Source organism: Rhineura floridana, chromosome 4, assembly GCF_030035675.1.
Source record: "Rhineura floridana isolate rRhiFlo1 chromosome 4, rRhiFlo1.hap2, whole genome shotgun sequence".
NCBI lineage: Eukaryota > Metazoa > Chordata > Lepidosauria > Squamata > Rhineuridae > Rhineura > Rhineura floridana.
Genome location: NC_084483.1, coordinates 14,368,912 through 14,396,565, shown reverse-complemented (window position 1 = coordinate 14,396,565; position 27,654 = coordinate 14,368,912). Strand labels below are relative to the sequence as shown.

The following is a 27,654-nucleotide window of genomic DNA, read 5'->3' as shown; positions in this document are numbered from 1 at the left end:
GAACTGAATCCTTGACTGTGAATCTATATACCAGGATGTGGGTGCTGGGAGCTGGCTGCTCCATAAGAAGATAAGAAGAGCCTGCAGGATCAGGCCAATAGCCCATGTAGTCCAGCATCCTGTTCTCACAGTGGCCAACCAGATGCTCATGGGAAGCCTGCAAGCAGGACCTGAGTGCAAGAGCATTCTTTCTTCCTGCAGTTTCCATTAACTGCAATTTGGAAGCATACTGCCCCCGCCTATGGAGACAGAGTATAACCATCATGGCTAGTAGCCGTTGATAGCCTTTTCTTCCATGAATTTGTCTAATTCTCTTTTAAATCCATCCAAGTTGGTGCCCATCACTGCCTCCTTTGACAAAACTCCACAGTTTGGTTTGTATGGAACTGCTGACTGCAAGAAGTGGTGCCTCCACCTTCAAGTAAGCATAGCACCACTGTGTTTTATATGACCGAGATAATCCACTGTAGACTGCTGTGATTGCACAAATCGCTGCAGCCACATACTCCCCAGCCTAGACCTGTTTTGCCCTGTGCAGATAACAGTTTATGGGCACCTTTATGCAATCTCAGCTGGGTTATCAACATGCTCAGTGGTCCCATGTGCTCCTGAAGGTAAATACCTGAGGGCTGCTGACGTCATGAACCAGATAGCGATGCAGTATTAGCCTACACAAACCCTAAGACTTGCAGCTAAAGAACAAATCTGTTACAAATGTACTGTGAATGCACACTCATCTCAATTTTATCCTTCTTTAAAAAGAGTTGTAATTGCACTGACAGAGCTTGTCTGCACTGCAGTGCAATGGTGGGCACTAACTAATGTACTTGTTCCTTAATATGTAAGGATAACAGAGAACAGAAAATTTAATACAAAACATTTCCCTCATATTTTCATTGTAAAAAGGAAAAACACCCCTCCCCTACCACCAATCAAATCCAGTTGGAAATGAGAAATAAACAATGGCAATTTTTATCTCTGTCCTTTCTTTCCTGTGCTCGTATGGATTCCACAATAAATTCTATTCTATTTATGCAAATTGTATACTTTTAGTCTCCACAATTCTATACCTTTTCTCTGTAATATAAGAATTTCTCTAAAAGATGATTATTTATTTATTTATTTTATTTTATTACATTTCTAGACCGCCCTATAGCAGAAAGCTCTCAGGGCGGTGTACAACAAATAAAATCACAATTAAAATATGAGCAAGTGTGGAAAATATATATATATATAGTACAATTATAAAACATTAATAAAATTGCCATTGAGATTTATAAATTAAGATCATATTAAGTTTAGAATGTTAAATTAAAATATTTAAAAATTTACAAAATTTAAAAAGCCTGGGCGAAAAGGTAAGTTTTTACCTGGCGCCGAAAAGATAACAGAGAAGGCGCCAGGCGTATCTCGTCTGGGAGGGCATTCCATAGTTCGGGGGCCACCACCGAGAAGGCCCTAGATCTAGTTGTTGATCTCCGGGCCTCTTTATGGGTTGGGACCCGGAGAAGGGCCTTCGACGTCGAGCGTAGTGAACGGGTAGGTGCATAGCGAGAGAGGCGCTCCATCAGGTATTGCGGTCCAATGCCGTTTAGGGCTTTATAGGTAAGAACCAACACTTTGAATCTGGCCCGGAAACATATCGGTAGCCAGTGCAGCTGCGCCAGGACAGGTGTTATATGGTCAAATTTCTTTGTCCCAGTGAGAACTCTGGCCGCAGCATTTTGCACTAGCTGAAGTTTCCGAACCGTCTTCATAGGTAGCCCCACGTAGAGTGCATTACAGTAGTCCAATCTAGAGGTTACCATAGCATGGATAACTGAGGCAAGATGCTCCTTGCTCAGATAGGGTCGTAGTTGGGCTACCAGCCGGAGCTGGTAGAATGCATTCCGTGCCACCGAGGCTACCTGAGCCTCAAGTGACAGGAGCGGATCTAATAAGACCCCCAAACTACGTACCTGTTCCTTTAGGGGGAGTGTAACCCCATCTAGGACAGGTCGAACGTCAACCATCTGGGCAGAGGGTCCTCCCACCAACAGCATCTCAGTCTTGTTAGGATTGAGTTTCAGTTTATTAGCTCTCATCCAGCCCATTATCGCGGCCAGGCAGCGGTCTAGTACATCAACAGCCTCACCTGACGAAGATGAAAAGGAGTAGTAGAGCTGCGTATCATCAGCATATTGCTGGAAACGCACTCCAAAACTCCTGATGACCTCACCCAGCGGCTTCATATAGATATTAAAAAGCATGGGGGACAGAACTGAACCCTGCGGGACCCCATATTGCAGTACCCAGGGACTCGAGTAATGTTCCCCCAGCATCACCTTCTGGAGACGATTCCCGAGATAGGAGCAGAGCCACCGCCAAGCAGTGCCTCCCACTCCTAAATCCGTAAGTCGCTCCAGAAGGATACCATGGTCGATGGTATCAAACGCCGCTGAGAGATCAAGGAGAACCAACAGAGTTACACTCCCTCTGTCTTTCTCCCGACAGAGGTCATCATACAGGGCGACCAAGGCCGTTTCTGTACCAAACCCCGGCCGAAAGCCCGATTGAAATGGGTCTAGATAATCAGTTTCATCCAAGAGAGCCTGGAGTTGGCGAGCGACCACACGCTCTAGAACCTTGCCCAGGAATGGGACATTTGCTACTGGCCTATAGTTGTCCAAATTATCAGGGTCCAAGGAGGATTTTTTTAGGAGCGGTCTCACCACCGCCTGTTTCAGGCAGGGTGGGACCACTCCCTCTCGTAAAGAGGCATTAATCACCTCCTTGGCCCAGCCAGCTGTTCCATTCCTGCTAGCTTTTATTAGCCATGAGGGGCAAGGATCCAGAGCAGAAGTGGTCGCCCGCACCTGTCCAAGCACCTTGTCCACATCCTCGAGCTGTACCAACTGAAACTCATCCAATAAAACAGGACAAGACTGTGCTCTGGACACCTCATTAGGATCAACTGCTACAATAATGGAGTCAAGGTCCCGGCGGATGTTCATGATCTTATCACGAAAGTGTCGCGCAAACTCATTACAGCGGGCAATTGATGGTGTTATTGCGTCCTGGGGACCAGAGTGTAAAAGTCCCCGGACAACTTTATAAAGTTCCGCTGGGCGGTTAAGGGATGACTGAATAGAGACAGCAAAGTATTGCTTCTTTGCTGCTCTCACTGCCTTCACATAGAGTTTGGTAGAGAGCTTCACAAGTGCATGATTACAGCCGTCGGGAGTTCGCCTCCATTTGCACTCAAGCCGTCTCCTTTCTTGCTTCATCACTCTTAGCTCCGGAGTAAACCAGGGAGCCAATTGAGCTCTGCAACGGAGAGGGCACACCGGGGCGATCGTGTCAACTGCCCGGGCCATTTCCGTATTCCACAGCATGGCCAGGGTTTCAACAGGACCGTCAATTCTATCAGCCGGAAAATTCCCTAGAGCCATCAGAAAACCCTCAGGATTCATTAGTCTCCGGGGACGGACCATCTTAATTGGTCCTCCACCCTTGCAGAGGGGAGAAAACAGTGTGAGTCTAAACCTTAATAGGCGGTGATCTGACCATGACAAAGGAATAGATGAAAAATCGCTCACTCTCAGATCACCATCCCCTAATCCAGTGGCAAAAATCAAGTCCAGAGTGTGCCCCAACACATGCGTAGGGCCAGTAACAAATTGAGACAGCCCCATGGCTGTCATGGAGGTCATGAAGTCCTGAGCTGCTCCAGATAAAGCGGCCTCAGCATGAATGTTGAGATCCCCCAATGATCTGGTAAGGGGAAAGGTTAGTATTTTGTGACATTATTTTGCCTATTGTCTCAATATTGTTTTATTTCAAAATAAAAAGGAAATTTTGAAAAAAGAAATTCATAATAGGTGATGTGATTCTGTCTCTCTCTCTAATCTTTCAAGCTATAAAGAACTGTTTAGGCAAAACAGCTATCAATCAATCAATCCAGACAAACATAAACATGTACTAGTTTATGTATATTATTATATAATATACATAATAATATATATTATGCAGTTAGTTGCAATGGCTGCTATGAAGAGTGGTAATCACATGTACATTCTTTTTTCAATACTCCAAAAGACGCGCCAAACTGAAATTTACATTACCACAGAATCTGGGGTTTGGCACAGAACTGCTTAAAAGCAGAATATAAGCACTATTTTCAACTCTTTTAATGGCCTGCGTGCCCAAATCTAAAATCCCCCCAAATAACTCAGAAGTATTTAAAATGTTGCTAGAACCTTCTGTGGGAGCAGCTGATAAACGGTATAAAACAGGAGTGTGGAAGTATGCTTCTCTGGACAATGGCCAGAATTCGGGCTGTATATCATTGCATATCATCTGCCTTCCTATTCTGTGCTTGCAATACTAACACATGTAATTAAATAGTACATAAGTAAATTGAAGGGCATCTAATTTGTTTCACTTATGCTAACAATTTTCTCAGCTGCATGACCTCAACCTGTACCATGTATTATTGTCAGAATGCAAGCTTCACTGGATGGAGAAATACAGAATATGATAAAATTTTCGATAATGCTTTTATCATTTCAAATTACTAATTTATAAAATGACACCAGGATAGCCACTATGTATGTAGTGGCCCCCATAATTTAGTCAATGGCTTATTTATGGCCATTCTGCCAAGCGTGGGGAGTGGAGACAGAGGAGATGGGGAAATGGGGCTCCAGGACACCATATTTAGGAGTTCACCTAAGGACTAGTGAATTCTGGCAATTTTCCAACCAGTGAGTTGGATCACTCCTTCTCAGGTCCATGTGTGATGCTGGCCTTTGTGTAGGCTGAGGCTAACAGTGGACTGTAGCAAAACCCTTTCAATTCTGTCCTACCTCTAGTGTGGCTTCTTTTCCTCAGTGTGCCTTTCCTCTTCCACCAGTTTTGGATGCTGGGTATGCTTGTTCATTTTAATGGGGATATGTTGGCCATTGGTTGCAGGGCTGGAATATTTTTCTTTTCCTGCTGGAGTACCAACTGGCTGAGGTAGCCTATTGGTAGGTAGGTGGCCTACCTTTCACATAATGATTCCTTCTTTTGTCATGTTTTTAGTGTTATGCTTTGATTTACAATCATGTTTGCTTTGGGCATGAATCCAGCACTGAGGGAAGGGAAGCAAGCTGGGACACTCCGCCATTATTTTGGGGGGAGAATCTCCTTAGGAAGCCCCAGGGGCTTGGGCATCCTTTGCCAGACCAGCAGCTCAAATGGGTTCTGCTGCACCCCAAGGGCAATGATTAATGGCAGCAGGACCTAACTGGGTAAAGATGCTACTCCACTCATTCCCTCCCCACCTCTCCCAGGATTGAGCTGTAGATTAATGCAATGATTCTCACATGTCAAACTATCAGGCGAGTTAGATAATCAAGCTGTGCCTTGTTCTCTCACACAACGTGTTTATCAGCTCCCTTGTCTCCACTTCTGCTTATCTGGTTAATATGCATAGAAATAGGAACCAGATCCTTTCCTGGTCATATGAAAGGAAAAAGCTGCAACTTATATAGACATTGCCTTCACAACTGATGCAGTATATTTTACTTAGGAACCCACACCCAAGTACAAAGCATAGCATAAGAAGTTATCCTGCTGTTTAATATTCAGGATGCTCATTATTATGAAAATCATTAAGTAGCAACTGTATACATACCTTCACAGACAAAGTGTTTGCTACTATTCCATCTACAATACTTTCAGCAAATGGATCAAAGTGCTTGTCTGGTCTTCTCATGAATTCTGGCTTTAGTCTGTACCCACTTTTGCCATTATATTCATACATCCCCATATTTATTTGCATAGACAAATCTAACCAACAAAAATAAAAAAGTTCACGGTTATGTCATGAGACAGGTCAAACATTGAAATTTCTTTGTCGTTCCATTAACAGTTTTCTAGTCCATTTACAAGTGAAGAATATTGAAATTCCACTAGAGGTCTCCTTTTCTCTTTATATGCTCATGATTACCATCTCGATTTCACTTCCACATCAGAGCCTGGAAAAGTTACTTGTTTTGAACTACAACTCCCATCAGCCCCAGCCAGCATGGCCACTGGATTGGGCTGATGGGAGTTGTAGTTCAAAAAAGTAACTTGTCCAAGCTCTGTTCCACATACACTATTTTGTGCTTCTTTTGTGGCCTGTTCACACAGCACTTTATAAACCGTATCTTGGGCACCTATAAATAATAGATGTATAAGGTGTGACCCATTCTAATGATGGCAGCATCCAAAGTGTCACCACCATTGCAGGAACTACTGTGGCCAGTGCTTTTTTTGGTTAAAAAAACCCTGAGGTATGAGTACTCATATCTTGATAAACATGCCATAGGTGGCAAACACAAAATAGCTGCTATGGCCAACAAAAAAAGACGTGCCAGTCCTCTGTACCAGCGAGTATCACCACACACACAAAAAGCACTGACTGTGACTACATCACTAATCTTCCAGTTTCACACATTATATTGTTGATTATGTGCTTGACAATAACCAAAGCTGCTATGGGTTGGGTGACGTGAGCTCTTTGTCTTTGCCCATTCTCTGTCTACATTAGAGACTGACAAGTGGAAAAAAATGTCTAAAATAAGAAGTCATCATTACACTCTGTTTTGCATGAAGCAAAAATGCTTTTCATAAAGCTGAAAAAGGCACAATGACATTTTTTATAGGAAGCATGCTCTTAATAAAATCAGTTGTTTCTATTTATACTCCTAGTGTATATTCACTAATAGGCAAAAAACCTTGTGGTTTAAGAATGTACCTAAAGCCCACAGATATTTCTATCAAACTTTAAAAAGCAGGGAAATTGGGCACCTATAGTGAATGCACCAGGGGAGCAGGAGACCTGACCTCTTCTCTGAGATATTGGACTGCCCTATAAATTTGTCAAAATGCAAACACAATTTGGGTTGATGTTTCACAGTCCAACCCACTTCCTGTGTAGCTTGGAAGAATTTGGTAACATGTGCCTCTGAGCATATGGTGAGTGTTGGCAACACCTGCAATCAGCCCAAATAACAGAAACAAGACATGTGCTGTGCTGATCTTGTTTTAGTGGGGGGAAGCAACAATATTAAAACGGTTGATATAATTCAGATAGTCACTTTAAATATGTTGGATTTACTTTGCAATTTTAGTGACGTTTCCTATAGTAAATCATTCTCTTTTGCTTCTGTTTCTGTGAATATGTGAAGTATAGCAGCACTTTGAAACCCCTTTCTTTTCCAAAAGGAAAACACTGTGAACAGTATCGTTGTTCAGCATTTCCCCCACCTTTTTATTCTACAGCAGGCACATATAGTCTCCTACCCAAATTTAAAACAAAGCTGTCCCTGGCCACATCCACACCAGATCTTTATTTCACTTTAGACAGTCATGGCTTCTCCCAAAGAATCCTGGGAAGTGTAGTTAGTGAAGGGTGCTGAGAGTTGCTAGAAGAGGCCCTGTTCCTCTCACAGACCTTCAATCAGAGCAGCTGACTGTTAAACCAGTCTGGCCACTGGAGCTCTGTCAGGGGAACAGTAATCTCCTCTCAGCACCCTTCACGAACTACACTTCCCAGGATTCTTTGGGGGAAGCCGTAACTGTCTAAAGTGAAATAAAGGTCTGGTGTGGGTGTGGCCTCTGATTAGGCAAGCCCAGCAGCTGTGAGTCTGGCTTTTAGAACGCTGAGGGTTGGTTCTTACTGAGCATGCCCAGGGTGATCACTGACTTCAAGGCTAAATTTCTTAAATTAATTAAAAATCAGCCAGGCATTTTTTAAATTTTTAAACTGCAGACAATGAAGGTCAGAGTATGCGGCAAGGTCAGTTACAGGTACTCTGTGAACATGGCTGATTTTTAATTAATTTCAACCAATTATGAGGAAAAAGTCCAAAAGGAGTCTGGTTTCTCTCTCTCTCTTTTTACATTTTGAACTCTCAATTCTCTCTGACTGTTTTGTGTATCGCCATGAAAATGTAGAGGGTTGTTAAGCAAGCGTTTCTGTGTTCAGGACTATAAGTTTTGTAAGTTTTTGTTTTGAAATGAGCTTAAGGGAAGCATCAGAATGGCAAGGGAGGTATTTTCAATTTAACATCATGGAATGCAAAAACTGCATGCTTACTATAGTATACAGCCACTCTCGGGGCTGTATAATATATGTTGAAGGCAGTTTTTGTTTGCTATGTGATTGCTGCTTTTCTACACAAGAGGAACATCAGTTATCTTTTGCTTCTGGTCAAATTTGGTTGTAGGGGTATAATTAACACCTGTTTCACTAGAAAATTGCTATAGACAACCAAAGGTAACATGAGTTGCTTGAGAGGCAGTTGCAGCTTCCCACTGATTTATAATTGCTCACCATGCTGCCAGATGTTATTAAAATAAACAGAGCTTTTCATAGGAGAGAAAGTGCTTTCATTTCACATACTATGGCCTTTTTTTGGAAAATCTGCGTCCACATCTGTGTTCAGTAATGACCACAATGGTATCTTTTACAAAGGCATTGAATATAGTGCTGAACTATAGGAATGAACAGTTTTCTTCTATATTGCATTTGAGATTTTAGCATTCTGATTCAAGAAACAGAACCAAATGAACAATCACTCCCCAAAATCTGTTTCTTACTATGCATATCCATCACACTAATTATATTTACCTAATCAAATATTCTGTTCTTATTAATATCCTCTCCCAGATTAATATCACTACAGAGCTGGAATTTCAATTAGTGGGTGTATCCAACTAAATTCTAAGAGTGGACAACTGAAATTAATGAACCCAAGTTAGTCTAAGTATGATTAACACTGGATACAACCCAATGTTAGACAAGTTTGCTAAACAGTCAAAGCTTAAGGGATAAACACTGAAAAAAGAACTCTATCTTTAAAAGGGTGATTTTCAACAGTCAGTTAAAATAAATGATAGTGGGCATTTGCTTAAGAAACAGTGTGTTGTGAACTATATGTAGCTTATTTTAGTTAAGAATGTTAAGGGACTAATAGCTTCAGCAGAAGGGTACATGCAACTCCCTAGTTTTCTAACTCAGCTCTGTTACCATCACAGCTCTCCAGAAAACATGCACAACAACTAAAGCAAGCAGTAGGGTGGATACTTACCTACAGTTTGGAAGTTAAGAGCAACCATTTGACAGCCTGCATTCCAGAAGAGCTGAGGCATATAATTTGAGGAATCAACACGTGTCCCTTTTGGATAAATTCGGCTCAGCTGCATTTTGTTATACCTAAATTGTGAGTGGTTAAGATAAAATACAACTGGAAAAGCTAACCTGGCTTGAAGCTTTAAACATAAATATTCTACACATTACTTACAATAGCTGATAATCTGATTTATTTGGTACTTGGTACACTCTCAACAGATACTATCAGCTAGTAGGTAGCAGGGCAATGGACGCCCCAGATTCATTATCTGCAAAGATTCTGCATTTTTGTAGGGCTGTGGTGCAGCAGAAATGGTTGTAGCAGGGTCTATGTGGGGAAGGGGAAGGAGGAAAGGACTTCTTTGTTGCCAAAGGCTCTGATGTCAATGGATGGTAGCTAAAGTGAGATTATCAACAGTTCCTACTCATTGCAGAGAAACTTCAGCAGACTCATGACACCATGAGGATTACTTAGAGGCACCAAGTGTATGAACTTGTGCTTCCATATAGCAATGATAGAATTGCAGCAGGTTGAAAAGGGGCTATGATAGCTGTGAAATGATAGTGGCTGCATGTACAGGCCAGTTGATACAATTAGTCCATACTTCCACAGTAATTCGATTGGGTTGCAAGCCCATTTATAGCAGGTCAGGCTATTTATTAGGGATCTGCAACTGCTCTGTGTTGGGGCTAAATAAGGGAGTGAATGGAGTGATTTGGGGTGATTGTACCGCTCCCTGAGTTGAAGTGTGATATCTATAAAGCATCCTGAGTTGGATCAGGACCCCCCCTCCAAAAAAAGCTCTGAATCACTCCATCACTCTGGATTTTTGTACTTTCTCTTTTTGCGTGCATTCTCTTTCTCTCTGTCTCTATGTTTCTCTTCTCTTGGCCCATGGACTTTGCAAAGCTGTCTAAATGCCATCTGTGGAGCAATGAAGAGATCTGGTTGAGTTTTTGGTTAAAAAGTTAAGAGCTTCATTTAACTTTTTTTAAAAAAAAATCTGCTGCTCTGCTTAAAAAAAATCCTCTGGAGCTCTTCTGTACTCCACAGGCAGCATGAAGGACAACCTAACATTTTAATACTTAGTGGATGTTGTCTCTTCACAATGCAAACAAGCACCAGGAAAGCTAAGCTGGCTGGTGTGAAGCTGCAAAGTTTTTTTAAAAATGTAAAGTAAGAATACATCCCACTCAGCCACCTCTTAATTACTTTATAGTAAGAAAAAGCAAGAGACAAATCCCACTCACACCCATCAAAAACATAAAGCTAATATGGATTTTGGAGTTTCAGCTGGCCTAATAAAAGTATTTTGGAGGAAAGTGAATCTGTTTTACTTCCCTCAGTAAAAGCTTCTGGACCTGCAATTTGGCAGGCTTAATCCGGCTTGGAGGGGCTCCTGTGCCCTCAAATTTCATCTGCTTCTTCCAAAAGGGAAAAAAAGATACAGCCATTTTTAGATTCCCCATAAGGGTGAACAGGGAAACACAGACTTTTTTCTTTTTTTTTTTACACAGAGCAGCTCATAATTGGAATCGTAGCTCAAAGCAGACAGAACAACTCAAAAACAGACTGGAATATTTTCAAAAGCACAAATGCAGATACAGGGAGAATCGTGGGACTTGTGCATGCCCCTAATATCTATCCATCTAGTCTAGTATTGTTTGCTGTGATTGGCAGTGGCTCTCCAGGATCTTTAGCAGAAATTGTCCTTTCATCATCTACTACCTGCTGTCCTTTTAACTGGAGATGCCAGGGATTGAACATGAAACTTTCTGCATGTCAGTAATGTGGTCTGCCACTGAGCTGTTGAAAGAACTCATGCACAACATCATCAGGAGAAGGAAGAACACAACAGTCAGTACTACATTTTTGCAGGGATTTATACCTATACCAGTAGTGGCACTGGAGTCTCTGATGCTTACCAAGATGAGGCTGGGATGGGGGTGAGGTCAGGGCCACACAATTGTACCGGCAGGACTCGCACCATCTATCCAGTGTCTGCTGGGGCAATCATACAGCCCCAGGTTACCAACCCATCCCAGCCCTGTCCAGGTAAGCAGCACACATGTCATCTCTCCAGCTCTGCCCCACTGCATGCACTGCTACTAACCTGTACAAGTTGAATTGCATTGCAGCTCACTAGGAAAAGAGCTAGCATTTAGCTAGGCAACACGCAACAACAATGGCATACATAAAGAGGGGTCAGCAATCAAATTTATATTGTCCAAACAGTAATGTAAAAGCTATCCACATAGAGCACAATCTGAAGTAGATGAAATCAAGGCAACAACTAGAAGGTGAAGCCTCATTTATTTCCATGATACACCTGTCTTATGGAGTCCAACAGATGTTGTGTAAAAGTTATATATTTATTAATAAACATTTTCACTGACTGAGTGCTTAAAACCGGTGCTATAGACTATGGTCCTTTGACTCAAATCGACCATCAGCAACCTCCTTTCCTCAGGTGTGACCAAGTTTTTATAAGGTATTCCCCCAGCCCCTCAATTTCAAAGATACTCCACAAACTCAACAGGAGATTTTGTGAGCTGCTCAAGTGCTTTGGTTTCCACAAAGGAAGACATTTCAAAACTCTTGTTCCGTTCTGCAAATTAAAAAGAAAACAAAGGTGAACAGATTTAAGTTTTGTGCTATTAAATATACAAACATTCATAGCATAGCGTATGCAGACTCAACGAAGAGGGCTGCCACAAGAGCACAGTAGAGTGAAAGGGAAATGAGTAATGGGGATCACTGTTGAAAATGCACAAACGGTTTTTATTTATTTTATATTTAAATTGCATTGTTTTGTTGTTTACCAGCCTGTACTCCTCTGGGAGGAAGGGCAGGATAGATATTTAAAAAATAAATAAGTAAATGCACACCTCTGTCCTACTCCATTATTGCTCTATGGCAGGAATAGGGAACCGGTGGCCCTCCAGGTGTTATTGGTCTACAACTCCTGTCATCTCTGACCATGGACATGCTGGTTGGGCTGATTGGAGGGCCAACAGCTGGAGAGCCAGAGGTTTCCTGCCCCTGGTCTATGGGCTCACTCTGTCCCCATGTTCCTTGTTGCCTGCCTTTCACTTTCACTTGGATAATCCCATGTTAAATTCACATGGGGTGAATATGAATATTACACTACGTGCACAATCCTCCTGGTAGTTGAGGCAGGTTGAGGGGCTTCAGGATGCAGCGTAGCTGCAGTGGAGGAAGAACGGTGTTGGCGCCACCTGGCTCTGCCAGCAGAAGTCATCCTTGGGTTCAGCCGCTACACAGCTGCAGCACAGCCACAGCACAGCTGGGGGACTTCATTGTCATCCAAACACGGCCAAGATCAGTGCAAGCGGAGCCAGTGGAAGGATGAAAAAGGGGTGTTTGGGGGGGTCAGGGGTGGAACTGAGAAGGGGACTTGTGCCGCATCCTGAGCCCATTTGGCTTGGTCCTGTGGCCCTCCATCCTGGCAGTTGATACACTGGGACAAGGGGTGATGGAAGGAAACATGCATTTTGTTTCCTTCTGCCAATCCTTTCCAGCTCAGCCAGCATCCTCCCCTTCCAGAGCCTCCTGAACAGAGGTTGGATATGGTGGCCCCTTCCGTTCGCTCCGTTTCCACCAGCCTCCAACGAGTTAGATTCTGCCCTAGGTCTATTCAAACAGCAGCAGATGTCACAGTCATTCTGCCAGTTTTCTATATATGGTCATCAAGACTGGAGGTACACTCCAAAAATTTGTGTGATTGCTGATCAGCATTTTGCATTGTCAGCTATGACACAGCCTTGAGTTCACAACTCTGGACCTCAGCCAGAGTCCTCAATTTATTATTTCATTACATTTTTCATTAATTTAAAAATATAATGAAAACCAAACAAAATGCCAAGAAATTTCTCAGTGTACCCTTTCTCTACAACCCAGCTGTTCATAGTTCTTGACCAGTAACAGGGTCAATAACATAAAATCACTTGTAAAGGAGAAAGGAAAGGTCATAGGATTGGCCAACCATCATTCAGAAATATTTTAATAAAGATAGTAAGCTAATTTGTAGTACTGCCAAGTGTTGCCTGAAGACTGCAGAATCCTTGAAACTGGGAAGCTGCATTGCTGGCTTTCCTTAGCCAGAACAAGATATGTGGTTAGACAATTGGTTGCGTACCAGGTGCAATTATGCTCCTTCGTCATAAAAGACAGATTCTGCAGATTGGTTGACATCCGGTGTGGGGACTCTTTCTAGTCCGGCAGACCAGATTGTTATCTTCTTTACCCCTCATGAGCCAGGTTTGACAGGAAATGCTCATCTATCAATCACCTGACATCACAATGATGTCAGAGTATAAATAGCTTCTTTAATCATTGCCACCTATGTCCAATAATTACCAGATTATGTCTAGTGTAAACATCTTTTGGGATTGCAAGCAGAGCACCCAGCAGGCATCAAAGGTCGAGATTGCTAAATGGAAAAGTTGGATGTAGATCTGGATTTTTTAATTGCTGTATCCACAGTACCTATTAAAACATATTTAAGATTCAGGATTGTAATTCAAATGCTACAGACTTCCCTTTAAAGGGCAGCAGCAGAAGTCAGAATTGTCTGCCGGTCAAAACGAAGTGAAACAGGATAGGGTCACTCAATGGGGGTTCTGCTCTTAGTAAGGAAAAGGTATCAGCTTCTTTGCTCAATATGCTGCAAAGTGCATTTCCAGCAAGGCCACTTCAGCAACAAGCAGCAGGCAATCATGAATATGGACCATTAGTTTCTAATAAAACAATTAATGACGAAGGAAAAACAATGTAATATACGCAAGAATATGAGTTTTTCATTCCTGTTTTCATGTTACTCACATAAATGAAAGTGTTTTGCAAAACAACAAAAATCTTGTTTCTAGCACAATGATACATTTAGAAACTTGGGCACAATCCCAACACAATTCAGTTTTCATTGATTTGAGAGGAAGAGTTAAGCACGTATTCAAATCTTTCCTGTTTAGATCAATGGGATTTGAAAGTGCTTAACTTTGATTGTGCCATTAACCTTTTACATTCCCATTCCTTTCAACTTAAGGGCACACTGATATGAGCCATTTTTTGTTCCTAATGAATATTATTGATTCAAATGTTAAAGTCAGCCTAATTTTCTACCAAGAGACCAAATTCTGCTTTCCTCCACAGGCAGCAACTATATTAAGCAAATGCCACCATATTAAGCAAATGCTTAGGTAATGGAACAATTTTATTTATTTATTTATTTATATCCCGCCCTTCCTCTCAGCAAGAGCCCAGGGCGGCACAGTTGGTATGTTACCAGACTGTTAAGTTTCAGAACCACAGTTGGCTGCATTGCCCTTGCAGAAATCAAACATAATTCTCTGATTCCTTTCAAAAATGTTGTGACATTTGCTTAGAAATGCAAGCCTGTTCCCAACCATTGCTAATACAGCATTTCAAAATCCAAAACTGGTTCTTCTTTACTTGGTTGCTGTAACAATCTGGGCAGCTGCATAGATGATCTGGCTCAGGGTTTGCACCGTGACCCTACTGAGCAACTTGTTGTACCTTGTTATCAATGAGAATGAAGCAGCTGCTGATCTGAAGGGCTGGGTCACTAAATCTACCCTGCAAATCCTTATACTGGCATAATGATTGATGCTTTCTGCAAACACTTTGGTCTCTTATTGTAATCTCAGGATATTTAAGCATAGACCATGAAAGAGCGACCAGCTTTCAAAGCAGATTAGAAACAGAATCTAAGTAGATTCTATGTATATAATACCTATAGGGACTAATCAGATATGTAATTCATACCTGTGTAGAGGCAGTTGGTGGATTTGAATAATGTGAGACTGGATTCTGTGATTTTGGTTCCATTGTTTTCTGCCAATATAAGATAAACCAAAATCACAGAACTGAATCTCAGATGATCCAAATCCATAACTTCCTTCTGCACACATTCCTCCCAAGCATAGGAAACACTCCCAAACAAAAACATTCTCAGGTTGATCTAAACATATTTTAAAACAGGGCTGCCAAACTATCTTTAGCGGCTCTGTAACAGGAAAGGTAGCCATGCCTTCTCCTACCTAATTCCTCTCCCAGTTCTGCCTGTTACAGAGTAAATCAAGAGACTTCTTTTAAGGGGCTCTATTTATGAGCTATGAGCCCATTGATGAAAAGCCATCAGTGGGTCATAATAAATATGGCAACCTTCATAGTTTCACAGGTTATGATGTGTCTTTGTATACTGGTATAAATGTAGATACCTTTCAGTGTAGACAGAGGAAACCACTCAATTCTTCTCAGACCTTGCAAAATGCACACACACAGATATGTAGACCTGTTGAGACCAGTTTTGTCTGATCATAAAGAGCTAAGAGAAACAGATTTTTGCTCTGCTAAACACTGACTCAGATTTTGAAGTCCTGAGCTAATAATGCTTTCAATCTAGTATTGTCCATGTCCTTATTTCTGCATCCTACTTATTCCTGCTCAACCTGTACATTTGTAAATAAACATGGGAAGACCCCAAAGCCTCCACTGTTCAGGGACAGGGAAGCACAACTCAATGTATTACCAACGCATCTACCTTGAACACCTCTGGGTAACTTCAGAATTCCCATTCTCTTACACTCACAGAGAATAGCTTTTATTTAAGATGTCAGCTTACTTGTGGTGTCCTGGAAATATGTGAAGGACTGATGCTACTGATTTCATAAGCTAACACACAGTCAACCCTAAACAGAACGTTAGAAGAAAATTATGCCAGTACTTTTCATACTCACTTTTAGATGTCTCAAATGACTCATACTTAACAGGCTGTATGTAATTCACCAAGTTTGACATTTCCTCAGTAGCCATGGCCTCACTACCAGCTGTCCCCTAGAAGGAAGACAGACAACATCAACAATCTCTTTAAGGCCTTCTTAAATTTTTCAGTAATATACTATAGATTGTACTCAGCTAAGTCCTACTCAGAGCAGAGCCACTGAAATTAATGAGCCTGTTAGTCATTTCTATTAATAGGTCTACTCAGAGAAGGGCTAGCATTGAATTCCACCCTAAAAATCCACTCAAAATCCAGGTGTACTGAATCTGTATGGGAGTAGAATGTGATGGAGCTGTCGTCTACTATGCATTTCTGTGCCACAATATCCAGTAGCATGGCAACACTTTCAAGCCTTCTAACATCTCTAAAGTTACAATGATATGGAAAAACATGTAAGCCAGCTATTTATTCTATTTATTGTTTTATCCTGCTTTATCAGGCATGATTTATCTCTAGAAGGCCATCACCTAAAAGGCCATTGAGTCCAACTCCCTGCTCAATGCAGGAATTCAAGTTAAAGCATGCTGGGTGGTTGGTGAATTTAATTAAAGCTCAGGTACTCAGTTGTATAAACGGCTCAAGGCCAGACACACAAGTGAAGGAGAGCAGAGGAAAAAGGTAGAAAACAGTTTGACAACACCAGGACAAATAGGTGAGTTGTTAACAGGCGTTTGCATCCAGGTGGGGCCAGCCAGACTTATCTTCTGTTGCTGGGGGGTTGCTGGGGTGGAGAAGGAACAACTATCAAAGAGTCTGTGGACCTCTAGTCGGTAACAGAGGCCAGCGTGTCCTTGCTACTGCTGTCACACACAGCAACTGTCAGTTTAGATTAACAGTTTGTCCCTTTTCTTGTTTGGGGGAAATGGCAGGTGAAATTCTTTCTGGCAGGAAAAGGGAGCAGGGAAGAGAGAGAGCAAGGTCCCTTCAGCTGCTTATTCTCTGGCCAATGCCATGCCTTCTCCTTGTCATTGTATTCCTTCAGGGAGGAGAAGGATGAAGTCTCCCAGCAGCCTTTAGTGCTCTAATGAGTGACAGACACAAACTATCAGCAAATTGCTTTATCTATGAAAATGCTATAAGGACAAAGAGAATCTGAACTGCAGGTATCCATTTCTCTCAGAGACACACTTTGAAATCATCAAACCTTTCCAGTTTAAAACTTTTATACTGGTTTACATTTTTTTTTTAAAAAAAGGTTCATGTGACGGTAACTTTCAACTTTAAAAAAATGGATAAACTTTCTGGTTTTAGACATGGCTGAGCTGGAAATGGGGTATGGTGTACTCTTTCTGAGAAAATGACAGAAGCAGAAAGCATCCCACTTTCTGCAGTTTTTGAGGGATTGAGTTGAAAGGGAAGTGGTGAACGCATTTGCCCATTTAGACTGAAGGCAATCCAATGCAAAAAAAATGTCCTCATTCTTCACTGAGAATAAAACTTTAAATTCTTAATTTGCTCTTAGTGATGTCATCATGCATCCAAATCTTTCTATATCCAGTGAGATTTGATTGGTTGGGACCATTCAAGAAAGGAGAGAGTGGGGAGAAAATGACACCAAAGCAGCAGCAGACAGGAAAAACAATGGCTGCAAAAACATACGGTGGGAGGGCATTATAGCCCTCCCCCCACTACTTCCACACTGAAAAACAAACTGGGTGAACATCTGCACAGCACTATTTTTAATCAAGTAGATACTCAGAAGAGTAGTATAATAAATGCCACATTTCCTATGCAATTTGGTCAGTATCATTTCTGCAGCCTTGCTGTCATATGAGCATTTCATCCTTCCAGCCACCTCTACAAGGCTAGTTTAGGCACAATACTTTCATGTGATAACCAGTATCATTTGAACTCAAGGTCCCATAAATGTTGCCTATCACACAGAAACTCAGCAGCAGATAAACCTTTTAGTATAGTCATACAATTCAAAGTGTGCAGTCATAGGGGAACTGAGGATCCCATATGCCTCAAAGAAGGACATCCCAAACTGTGGATCTCTTTAGCAAAGTTTGACAGGCCAGGGTTCGAATCCCCACATAGCCATGAAGCTCACTGGGTGACCTTGGGCCAGTCACTGCCTCCCAGCCTCATGAAAACCCTATTCATAGGGTTGCCATAAGTCAGAATCGACTTGAAGGCAGTACATTTACATTTTATCCACAAGATGGCAGTACAATCCTGTGTCATGTGGACAAGTATATAAACATGCTTTCAAAGTCACACCAGGACAACTTGTACTTCATTTCTTACTTCATCCATTGATGATTTTTTGCAGTCATCATCATCATCATCATCATCATCGCTCTCAATCTCTGCTTCCCCTGCAACATTTTAATTGAAAAGAGAAGGCTCAATGTAGTTAGCCCCTCCCAATATTCACGAATATTAACCACTATTGTTACCAAAATGGCTTCACTTCATTCAAATGCAATGACAGTACTATAAGCTCAAGGTGTATCTTGGTGTAGTGAATTATTTTTCAAAGCAATTATCTGTGAGCCAAGTAGCAAAGATTTCCCCTTCAACACATTAGTGAACAAATAGTAACATCATTATGCTATTTAGCAATGTTTATATTTATGGTGGGTTAAGATTCCCACTCCTTTTCACAGTACAACTGTCACCCCCTCAATGAACCTGGGGTTACTTTCTGGTGGCTTTCAAGCAGGGAGCAGGTAGGAGAAATTTCAAAGAAATTCCCCCAGTGGAGTGGATTTAGTGTTTTTTATAGACAGAAGTCGCAAAGTGTTTTGTTTTAAAGCCTAATCCAATGGGATCCCCCCCTCAAGTGTAATTGCCACACTGGTGGTGGGGAGAGGATTTGGTTTCTGGCTGGGGAGGGGAGAGTGCTATGGTCCCAATCCAAATCCCTCCCCTGAGTTAGTTAGTTAGCTAGTTCGTTTTAAAAAAACATGACAATGTGAGGAATATACATAGTTTCTTTTCCTTTGCCAGATCTGGCAGAGGAAAAAGTCAGGAAGTCTTGTGACTAGAGCCTGACAAGATTTTCTTTATGTTACAAAAAGAAGCAAAGGAAAACTCTTGGGTACTTTAACCTATGGAGTACAACGACACCCCCTCTTGTGAAATACAGAGACATTACACCTGCCCCTTTCCCAATTTTGCTTTTCACCCTTCACTGTCCATGCCCGTAGCTCATGAGGGCTTTGCACTGGAGCTTGGAGTTCAGAGAGAGATGTTGATTCAGCACTGAACCAGCATAGAACTCCAAGCTCCAGTGCAAAGCTCTCATGAGCTACGGCTTGTATATGAGCTGGAGGCTTCACCCATTCCTGACTGTCAGCCAGGCCCTGATCTGGGCAAGCATTTACTTGTGCTTCCCTGTCCTCTTGAGTAGCCTCATGTGCAGCTAGTGGAGAACTTTGCTGGTGGTCCTGAAGCTCCTGCCTGGCTCACCATCTTCTGTCTGCTCCAGTGCCCCAGATAGGGAGAACAGGGAGGTGAGGGTCCAAGTGTCAACCAGGAACCCAGGCAACTGGCATAGAGACTTTCACTCCAGGAACAGGGTTCTCTGGATTTGACAGCTCCTCAGGGTTGCTGGCAGTGCAGAGATCTGCTGGGGACAGGGAGATTCTCCTCTCTATATTCCTTTTCCAAAGTGACCCCAGGTATCAGGTCTGGACAGAGCTAAACCCTGACAATTAGTCCCTGCAAAAGTTAAAAAAGGAATTGCGCCAAAGATGTTGACCCAACTCTAGTTCAGCTTTCCCAACTGAACAGGAATTCATTCATAATTATAGTGGGGAGGGGAGATGTAGATGCAAACCATTGACTAAAAAACCATCAGAGAACATGATGTATTGATGGAAAGCTTAACAAGTTCTTATAATTTGCAGTCGGGGTCAGTGCTGCTGACAGTAGGAAAAAGAGGCAGAAAGGAATCACTGGCTGAAGAACCGACACAGAACACGATGTATAGCTGGAAAGCTTAACAAGTTCTTATCATTTACAGTCAGGGCCAGTGTTCTTTGTGGCCTGTTGTCCTTCTTGCTCCACTAGGTCCCTGTGGTTCATGTGCACTTGCTGCATCGATATTCCTTGCCTCTGCATGCACTACACATGCAACTGTTGCTAAGGAGCACAAAAGATGCACATTTGCATAAGAAATTCAGAACCCATAGTTGAGGCTGTTGCCAAAATCATAGCTTCATTTTAATATCATGGACGAACTGTGTTTTAAAACCTTTGTACAATGGTTGGAAAATCATATTCAGGGAGTAGATTGTTAATGTGAAAAGCAAGGAGGTTGTCAAAATGTCACCCTTCAGGAATCTCTCCTAGACCTGGCACAGCTCCACAACTTCACTGAAAGACTACTTGGAAGAAGCGCTAATCAAATCTGGGGGGGACTGTTCATTGGCATGCTTCTTCCCCCTGGCGTGCTCTGATGAGGGAAATTACAAAAAAAGAATGAAAGGGCGGAAAAGAAGAACTAGACTGACTGTCCTGCCTACAATTTAGTATCAGATGCAGAGGAAACACGCAGTAATAATCAAAACATGTTTTCAACATTAGGTTGTAAGCTTGTGGCAGGCACCTATTTTTTTTTTAATAGTGCATAGCTATTTTAGGTGTACTACTTCTACTAATCATAATGATATCCCTACTACTTCTTCTGGACCGAAGTTAGGACTGCATCATATATGTGCTAGCTGAAAGAACAAAAATAATGTAAAGCCACCATCTTATAAGAGCAGAGTATTGATCTATCTAGTCCAATATTATCCACATCAGGGGTTGTCAGACTGTGGTCCATGGCCCACCAGTGGTCTGCAAGCTTCATTCAGGCGGTCCACATAACGCCTGTGGATTTGTGGGTGAAAACAGGAGACAGCACACCCACTGCATTAAATATTCATATGGATTTTTAGTTGTATTTTTCTAGGGTGAGGCTCATCCAGGTGTGCTGACCCATGATTTCCCCAAATGTGGGAAATTGCAAAATTTGTATGGATTTTTAACTGTATTTTTATTGCTTCTGTTCTTTCTTGTATTGCATACTACTGAGCTTTGTGCCCTTCCTAAAACCAAAGCTGAAGCGCCCAGAATCAAGTCACCTAACACCTAAAAACAAAAGTTCACTACAAAGTGAAAACTCCAGTGCACACCACTTAGATTGAGCAATGCAACTTTTTAAATAACTGTCCTGTTAAAAAAGAAAAGAAAAAGAGGGCCACCACTTCTCAAAGTTGGTTACTCATACAACATTGTTGAACAGACAACATGCAGTCAGCAGCTACATATCCTTCTACAGAATAAAGGACCTATTTCTCAGGTGGGATGAAGTGCTGGCCAGAACAAATGAACAGCATGGAATACTTGTGACAACATCGTCTATCACATACAGGGAAATTTTGAGTGCAGCCTTTTCTTGTCCATCACACTTCAGTTCTCCAGTTTTTTTTAAGCAAGGTTGTTGAAAAGCATGCCTTTCCTTCTCTTTTTGAAGAGGAGTGTTATGAGACAGAAAGAAACCAAATTAACTTTCGCAGGAAGTGTTTGATCATGAAACAAAGGAAACGAACTCTTCCAAGACCTGTATTATGCCTTGAAATAATGAGACTATCCTTCTGGGGGATAGATGTGCTACCACAGACTTCAGCCATGGAAATTGACATTGATCTTGTGATATGGGGGGTGACTCAGTACTGAGTCCTGGCACTGATGCTAAAAGACAGCATTTCTGGACAAGCTTCTGAATCGATTCTAACAGGTGAGAAAAAAAATAAAAGAATGACATGTATGACATTAAAAGAAGAATACTGCTGTGATAGAAACAGACTTGCAAGGAGTTAAGACACATTGGCGTAGGGCAGACAGAAATCATGAGGCTTGCCTCACTCAGGACAGAAGTCTAGGCTTGGGCTGAGCAATACTGAAGTAACCATTAGAGATGGTCATCTGGCATGCTGTGGAATGATGATCCAGACCCCGAAGCAAAATTTCTAGCCCTCTCAAATTTTAATTGTGAAATTCAAAGTATGTCCAGAGTTTTGCATGAAAAGATTAAAAAAAATATGTTTTTAAGTCACAACAAAGAGATATTCTAATATGTAATGTCCCTCTTTCATTTTCTATGTAACATAATGTGTAAACACAGAAATTTGGATATAATGCTGTGTCTAATTGCATATGATTCTAAATGACGAGTCATAAATGGCACCTCCTTTATTAACACAACCATTTGAGAGGCTTTCACACAGAGGATGACAAAATACAAATCTCTCCACCAGACTACTGTCTGGAAAACAGGGTGGTTTCCTACAGTACAGAAGTTAGGCATTCCTGCTCAACAAGATAGCAGTAGTATATACTTTTGAATAAGTCGGGGATAGCTATGACCATCAGAACTTGTGACTTGCGTCTGCATCCTACTTAGGACATTGTGTTGCTATGGGCTGCATCTAAGGAAGCCATTCCATTAGCGCGAAGTATTCCGTCTGCGCAATGGGAATTCCTCTCTCTCTGCTCCCTGTGTTCACCATGTGCCTCTCCTCCAAATCTGTTCTGCAGCATTGGGGGGAAACCCTTAAAATATTTGGGGGGGTGCAGGGAAAAGGGGGGGAGAGGAAGTCCCATCACACAGAAGTCCTTGCGCTAACGAGATAACTTCATTGAACACAGCCCCATATGATTAAAAGTGATTGTAACTATTTTTACAACATATTAATGGAAAGAGGATTGTTTACCGGCTCCAGGAGAAGAGGGCTCGAATCCACTGGATGCATCACTGCATGCATTTGAAGCTTGTTCAGACAATTTTTTCTTCCCACTGCCATCTGAAGATTTATGGGACTTCTTTTTATTCTTCACCAGAATTTTGTACATAAGGTCTGCTGGGCTTGGAAGAGGAACACCACGTTCAAGCTTGATAAAGAAAGGGACATTAGTAGTAAGGGTGTCCCTTTAAGCACCATTTACCTCCCCCTACATTAGGTTCCCTTACTCCTTCCCATCTTCTAGTAGTAGTAGAATGAAGCCCATGCCCACATATTGATGATGCCTACCTGAAATGCAGAAATATAATATTTTGCCCTTTCTGAGGTTCACTCACATTTCTTTCTTAGGAGTATTAAACCACATCTTGTATCCATACGGCCCTGCCTCTTCCTTCTGCCAATCCAGATCCCATTTGTTTGCCTGGGGCTAGACAGAGCTCTGCCACTTGATTTGTCCCCTATTTTTAGTTACAGCCTGGGATGTTCATGTTCAATGTTTCTTGACTTTGGGAGGCTCCCTGTGTCCAAGTCAGAAAAACATCTACTTGGGGAAATATTTCCATAGAGGAAGAACTTCACCTATGGGGTAATTTGTGTATATCTGTACAGGAAAGAATATTCTCAGTTGTCTGAGTATCATTACCTTATTCAGGATATTTAAGCACCAAGTTTAGATATTACCCACCACCACCAAATATGTGGCAGCCAGACATGATGAAGCCACTACCATCTCACTTGGCAAGAATGTGCCTTCCTTGTGTTACACATTGTTTCTGTGCTATGATGCCCTGTAGGGAAGGGGTCTGTAGCAGCCCATGGAGTCAGAGTTGACTTCATAAGTATGTGTTTAATTTCTTTAGCATGATAGTATAGGGAACACATTTGCTGATGCCATTATTCTCTTGGTTTTATAATGTTTTATTCCACTCGTGGTACAAAGCTACCCAACTGGGGGAAAAAGTTTTTCAAACTATACTTAGGCATCCTTGCCAAACATTTTGCAAAGTACATTGCATTATTTGCTGGGCTTTTGGTGATTAAGTTGGGGTGGACAAGGGGTGCTGCCAAACTAATTTTCTCAAGCGGTCACTGAGATATTATAACCACCTGAATGAACCCTCCAACAGATCTTGGAAGCTTCTGTCTTCCTTTCCAAGACTGAATGATTTGAATTTTTGGGAAAGAATCCAAGAGGCAGAAAAACTATTGTAGAGTTGGTTATTTTACAAATCTGTGTAAATACACAGTTTTTTTCTGTAAAAGCATACTGCATTTGTTTTAAATAATTACCCTTCATAGCATTATTACAGATGCTATTAAACTAGCATATCATCAAAGCAGCCTTAGGCATTCACTATATAACATAAAACAAAGTAGAGTCTATTTAGAGGTGGTACATGAAAAAGAAAGAAACAGAAAACTCGAATTGTAAATCAATACTTTTGATCTTTTTTTGTCAGACAAACAAAAATACCCAACTTACTGGGTATTTTTCCAGTGGCTCCATCAGCAAAGCATCACCAAATATTAATCTGCAATATTCTGCCATTTTTGCCTGCTGCTTAGGGCTGAAAAGGGAAGAAAATGGAAAATTAATGAGGTTTATTCAAAACACTGGAAGTGCCAGTAATGGAAAATATAATATCCTTTAACTAGATGAAGAGCTATAATTTTTTGATCCTATCATCCTAAATTGTTCTCACTGATCTTGAGTCATTATACTGTTATTCTGACTTCTGCAACAGCTCTTATCATAGACATTTTACATTATACAACACAATAAAGGTTCTCAGTCATCTACAGTGACAAATGGAAAAAAGTGAATCTGCCCCACATAGACAAGCAATAATTTATGGTTAAGAAAATACAGAAAATGAATGTGACAGTTGAACGCTGATAAACAAAAATATCTTTATTCACTATTCCACTCCTGTATGTTTAGTTTACATGAAGGTTTGTGATTCCTGTCTTAGGATTCAGCATTTTCTCTGTTTTACATTGCTATTCAAGGTCAAGAATAGAAAGTAAGCATAGAATAAAAATGTTGCGTTTTCCTCCCAAATTCCCAGTACTTGCCATTTGTTTCCTGAGGCTACCTGAATGCTTTGCAACAGTTGTTGGAGTATCAGCAATATTAAATGAAAAACCATAGCAATCATTGGCAGACATGATCAAAATGAAAATATAATTTAAATATATATGCATTTTAACTACACAAATCTTTCTGGCAATATTGTGCGTGCTGCAGGTTGCACATTAAATGCAATTTTTGACTGACAGCAAATGTTAAAACTGCATTAATTTGCTCATCTGCAGATCAAATAACATTCAGAACCTCTATATAATCAGAAAAGCTCCAGGAAGAGGCAGCTTCAATTATGGTTTCTCACTTGTGGGTGAGAAAGTGTTTTATTAGACACTGAACTTATTTCAAATTAATTTGAGCAGATGAGCCATTATTTCTGAGCTCTAGAAAGAATACTAGAACCCCCAATAATCTGGTTTGCTTTTTGTCTCCAGGCTCTTTTATTATAGGTTTCCAAAAAGGGTTCAAAGTAACAATAATTCATTTTAGCCGTTCAATATATCTATTTTCCAATACATTTTGCCCCTACATTTTCACCAAATGTTTCTCCAAAAGATTGACATGGATCCCAAAGGATGGATATTTTGTTCCAATAGCCCTGTTTTGTGTTTGTTCCATTTTCTTATTCAGGCATTTCAACGATGACGACGATTTATCAAACATGCCTGTTATTTGGAGGAAACCTATTCACACGTTCTAAGTTAGAGTGGGCTAGCCCACTGCAAACCAAGCCACAGGAAGCAGCCTGTGAGCCCCCAGAGCTTTATTTTCTGATCTGATTGGGAGATATAGTGCTCGGCCTGCTCTTTAGAGAGCTGCTCCAAAGAGCAGGCACAAGGATTTTTAAAATTTCCAATCTTAGCACTAAAAGCCATAGTGCTATGACTGGACATAGAACTGCCTGCTTAATCTTTAAGAGTGAAAGTCAGTATTTCCAGCCCAGAGCTTGGAAAAGTTACTTTTTTGAACTACAACTCCCATCAGCCCAATCCAGTGGCCATGCTGGCTGAGGCTGATGGGAGTTGTAGTTTTAAAAAGTAACTTTTCCAAGCTCTGTCAGCCATCCCCACTCGTGGCCTCTGCTTCTGTGTGAAAACACATGCATGAGTATAAGCCTGCCAAGGATATTGGAGGAATCCATTTGAAATGGACTGTCAAACAGATTTCCTCCTGTCCACCTGTCCAACCCCATTGCTGTACAGACTCTTGCTATGAATGCTTTTGCTTTAGTTTTCCACATCAAAAGTTTGTTTTTACCATGCATACATGATATGTAAATTGCTTTACAATCAGAGCTTGGAAGTAACTCGTTAGAAATAACGAGTTACTTGTAATTTGTTACAATTTTGCATAACGAGTGGGTAACTTCGTTACATTTTGTATGTAACAGAACGAGTGGTAATTTCATTACTTTTGAGCTGCAAATGTAACTTTTTTGCGTTACATTTGGACGTTACTGGGGGGGAAAGCAGGGGAAATCATCTGCTGCTGTGATTGGTGGAATGGTGGAGGCAAGATATGTGCCTCAAACCGGGCTTCTGCACTGTTTAGCTGTTCCCTTGTGCTCTGTGGAGGCACGAGGGAGGAAGTGGAGAGTCAGACAGCGTTGGAGGGCAAGGAGGAGTAGAAGGCAGAAGCAGCAGAATGGAAGTGAAGAGCTGTGGAGGTGAGTGTATGTGTTACCCTTTCCAGCCTACTCTCCCTGCCCCCCCGCTCATCCTGCCTCCCTCAGCCTGCTCGCCCGCCCCCTCTGCTGTTCCTGGCACCCCCTGCTTGTCCTTGCATCCCCTCAGCTTGTCCTTGCACCCTCTTTGCATCCCCTCCGCTTGTCGTTGCACCCTCTTTGCATCCCCTCCGCTTGTCCTTGCACCCTCTTTGCATCCCCTCCGCTTGTCCTTGCACCCTCTCTGCATCCCCTCAGCTTGTCCTTGCACCCCTCCAGAGAGGGTGAAAATTGGGAACTGGCAAGAGACTAGGAGGTAGGTGCAGTCTCATACTTCTGTTTGTGTGTTTTGCTTCAGTTATGTGCCTCTCATAGAGCGACTCACACTAGGCAGCAAGAGATGACTACCCCAAGCAACTAATTTGGGGCACCATGCAACAAATTATTAGCTATTTTAATTTTTGGTTGTTGTATATTTACTGTCAGGAAGAGGTACTTGTGAGATTTTCTGCCTCAAATGCCAACATAACTTTTCAAGCTGTGGTACTATGACCTTGATTTGGGGGCAGGGCACCATTTGCTCTTCTGCTTCAAGTAGCAAAATGTCTTGGGCTGCACCTGCTTGCAGTCATTTCACACACTGGACAACTAACATGGCTTTTTGGTGAAGGGGAAGAGAGAATAAGACTATTATCTCAAAAACAGTTGTGCTTGAGGAAAAGATGGCAAACATATGTAGAACTGAACTTTTCTGCAATAATATAGACATTTGCATAGGGTATTTTTTTCTACTCATGGAATATTAAATCTTTAAGTCCTAAATCCTTTGTCATCCCCTCCCCCTTGTGCACACCCTTTACACTGTCTTTCTCCCTACGCATGTAGGTCAAAATGACAACTGGTGTAGTTTGGGAATTAACAGAATGAGAGCTGAATTACAACTCAAAAAAGAACTTCCCTGCTGGTGTCTGCTACTGATGTGGGGGGCATTTTGTTAGGGAGGAGTGATGAGAGGGGGTAATTTGCTGCTGAAACTTTTTATCTGCAACCCCTTCTCTGGCCACTTTCCACTAGCTGATGGAGGTCAATAAGGAAAAATATGGGGCATTGCACTGGTAAAGTGGCAGGCATGGAAAACAGCCCCTTCCATCTATCTCCTGCTTCACCTACCCAAATGCATTGACAGCACACATTTA

At 41.7% G+C, this 27,654-nt stretch overlaps 1 protein-coding gene across 11 annotated transcripts in view; it reads right to left on the bottom strand.

Annotated features, from left to right (window-relative positions):
• PLCB1 (phospholipase C beta 1) overlaps positions 1-27,654 on the bottom strand; it is a 689,597-nt gene that overhangs the window by 160,116 nt on the left and 501,827 nt on the right. For all 11 annotated transcript variants that reach the window (XR_009762119.1, XR_009762120.1, XM_061622530.1 and 8 more), the window contains 7 exons: positions 24,193-24,277; positions 22,680-22,857; positions 18,220-18,290; positions 15,926-16,022; positions 11,670-11,754; positions 9,105-9,229; positions 5,660-5,814 (listed from right to left, as the gene is read on the bottom strand). Coding sequence is in view for 9 of the 11 variants with exons in the window: in XM_061622530.1 (XP_061478514.1) it covers positions 5,660-5,814; positions 9,105-9,229; positions 11,670-11,754; positions 15,926-16,022; positions 18,220-18,290; positions 22,680-22,857; positions 24,193-24,277 (796 nt within the window). In the remaining 2 variants the exon portion in view is untranslated. The remainder of the gene's footprint in view (positions 1-5,659; positions 5,815-9,104; positions 9,230-11,669; positions 11,755-15,925; positions 16,023-18,219; positions 18,291-22,679; positions 22,858-24,192; positions 24,278-27,654) is intronic.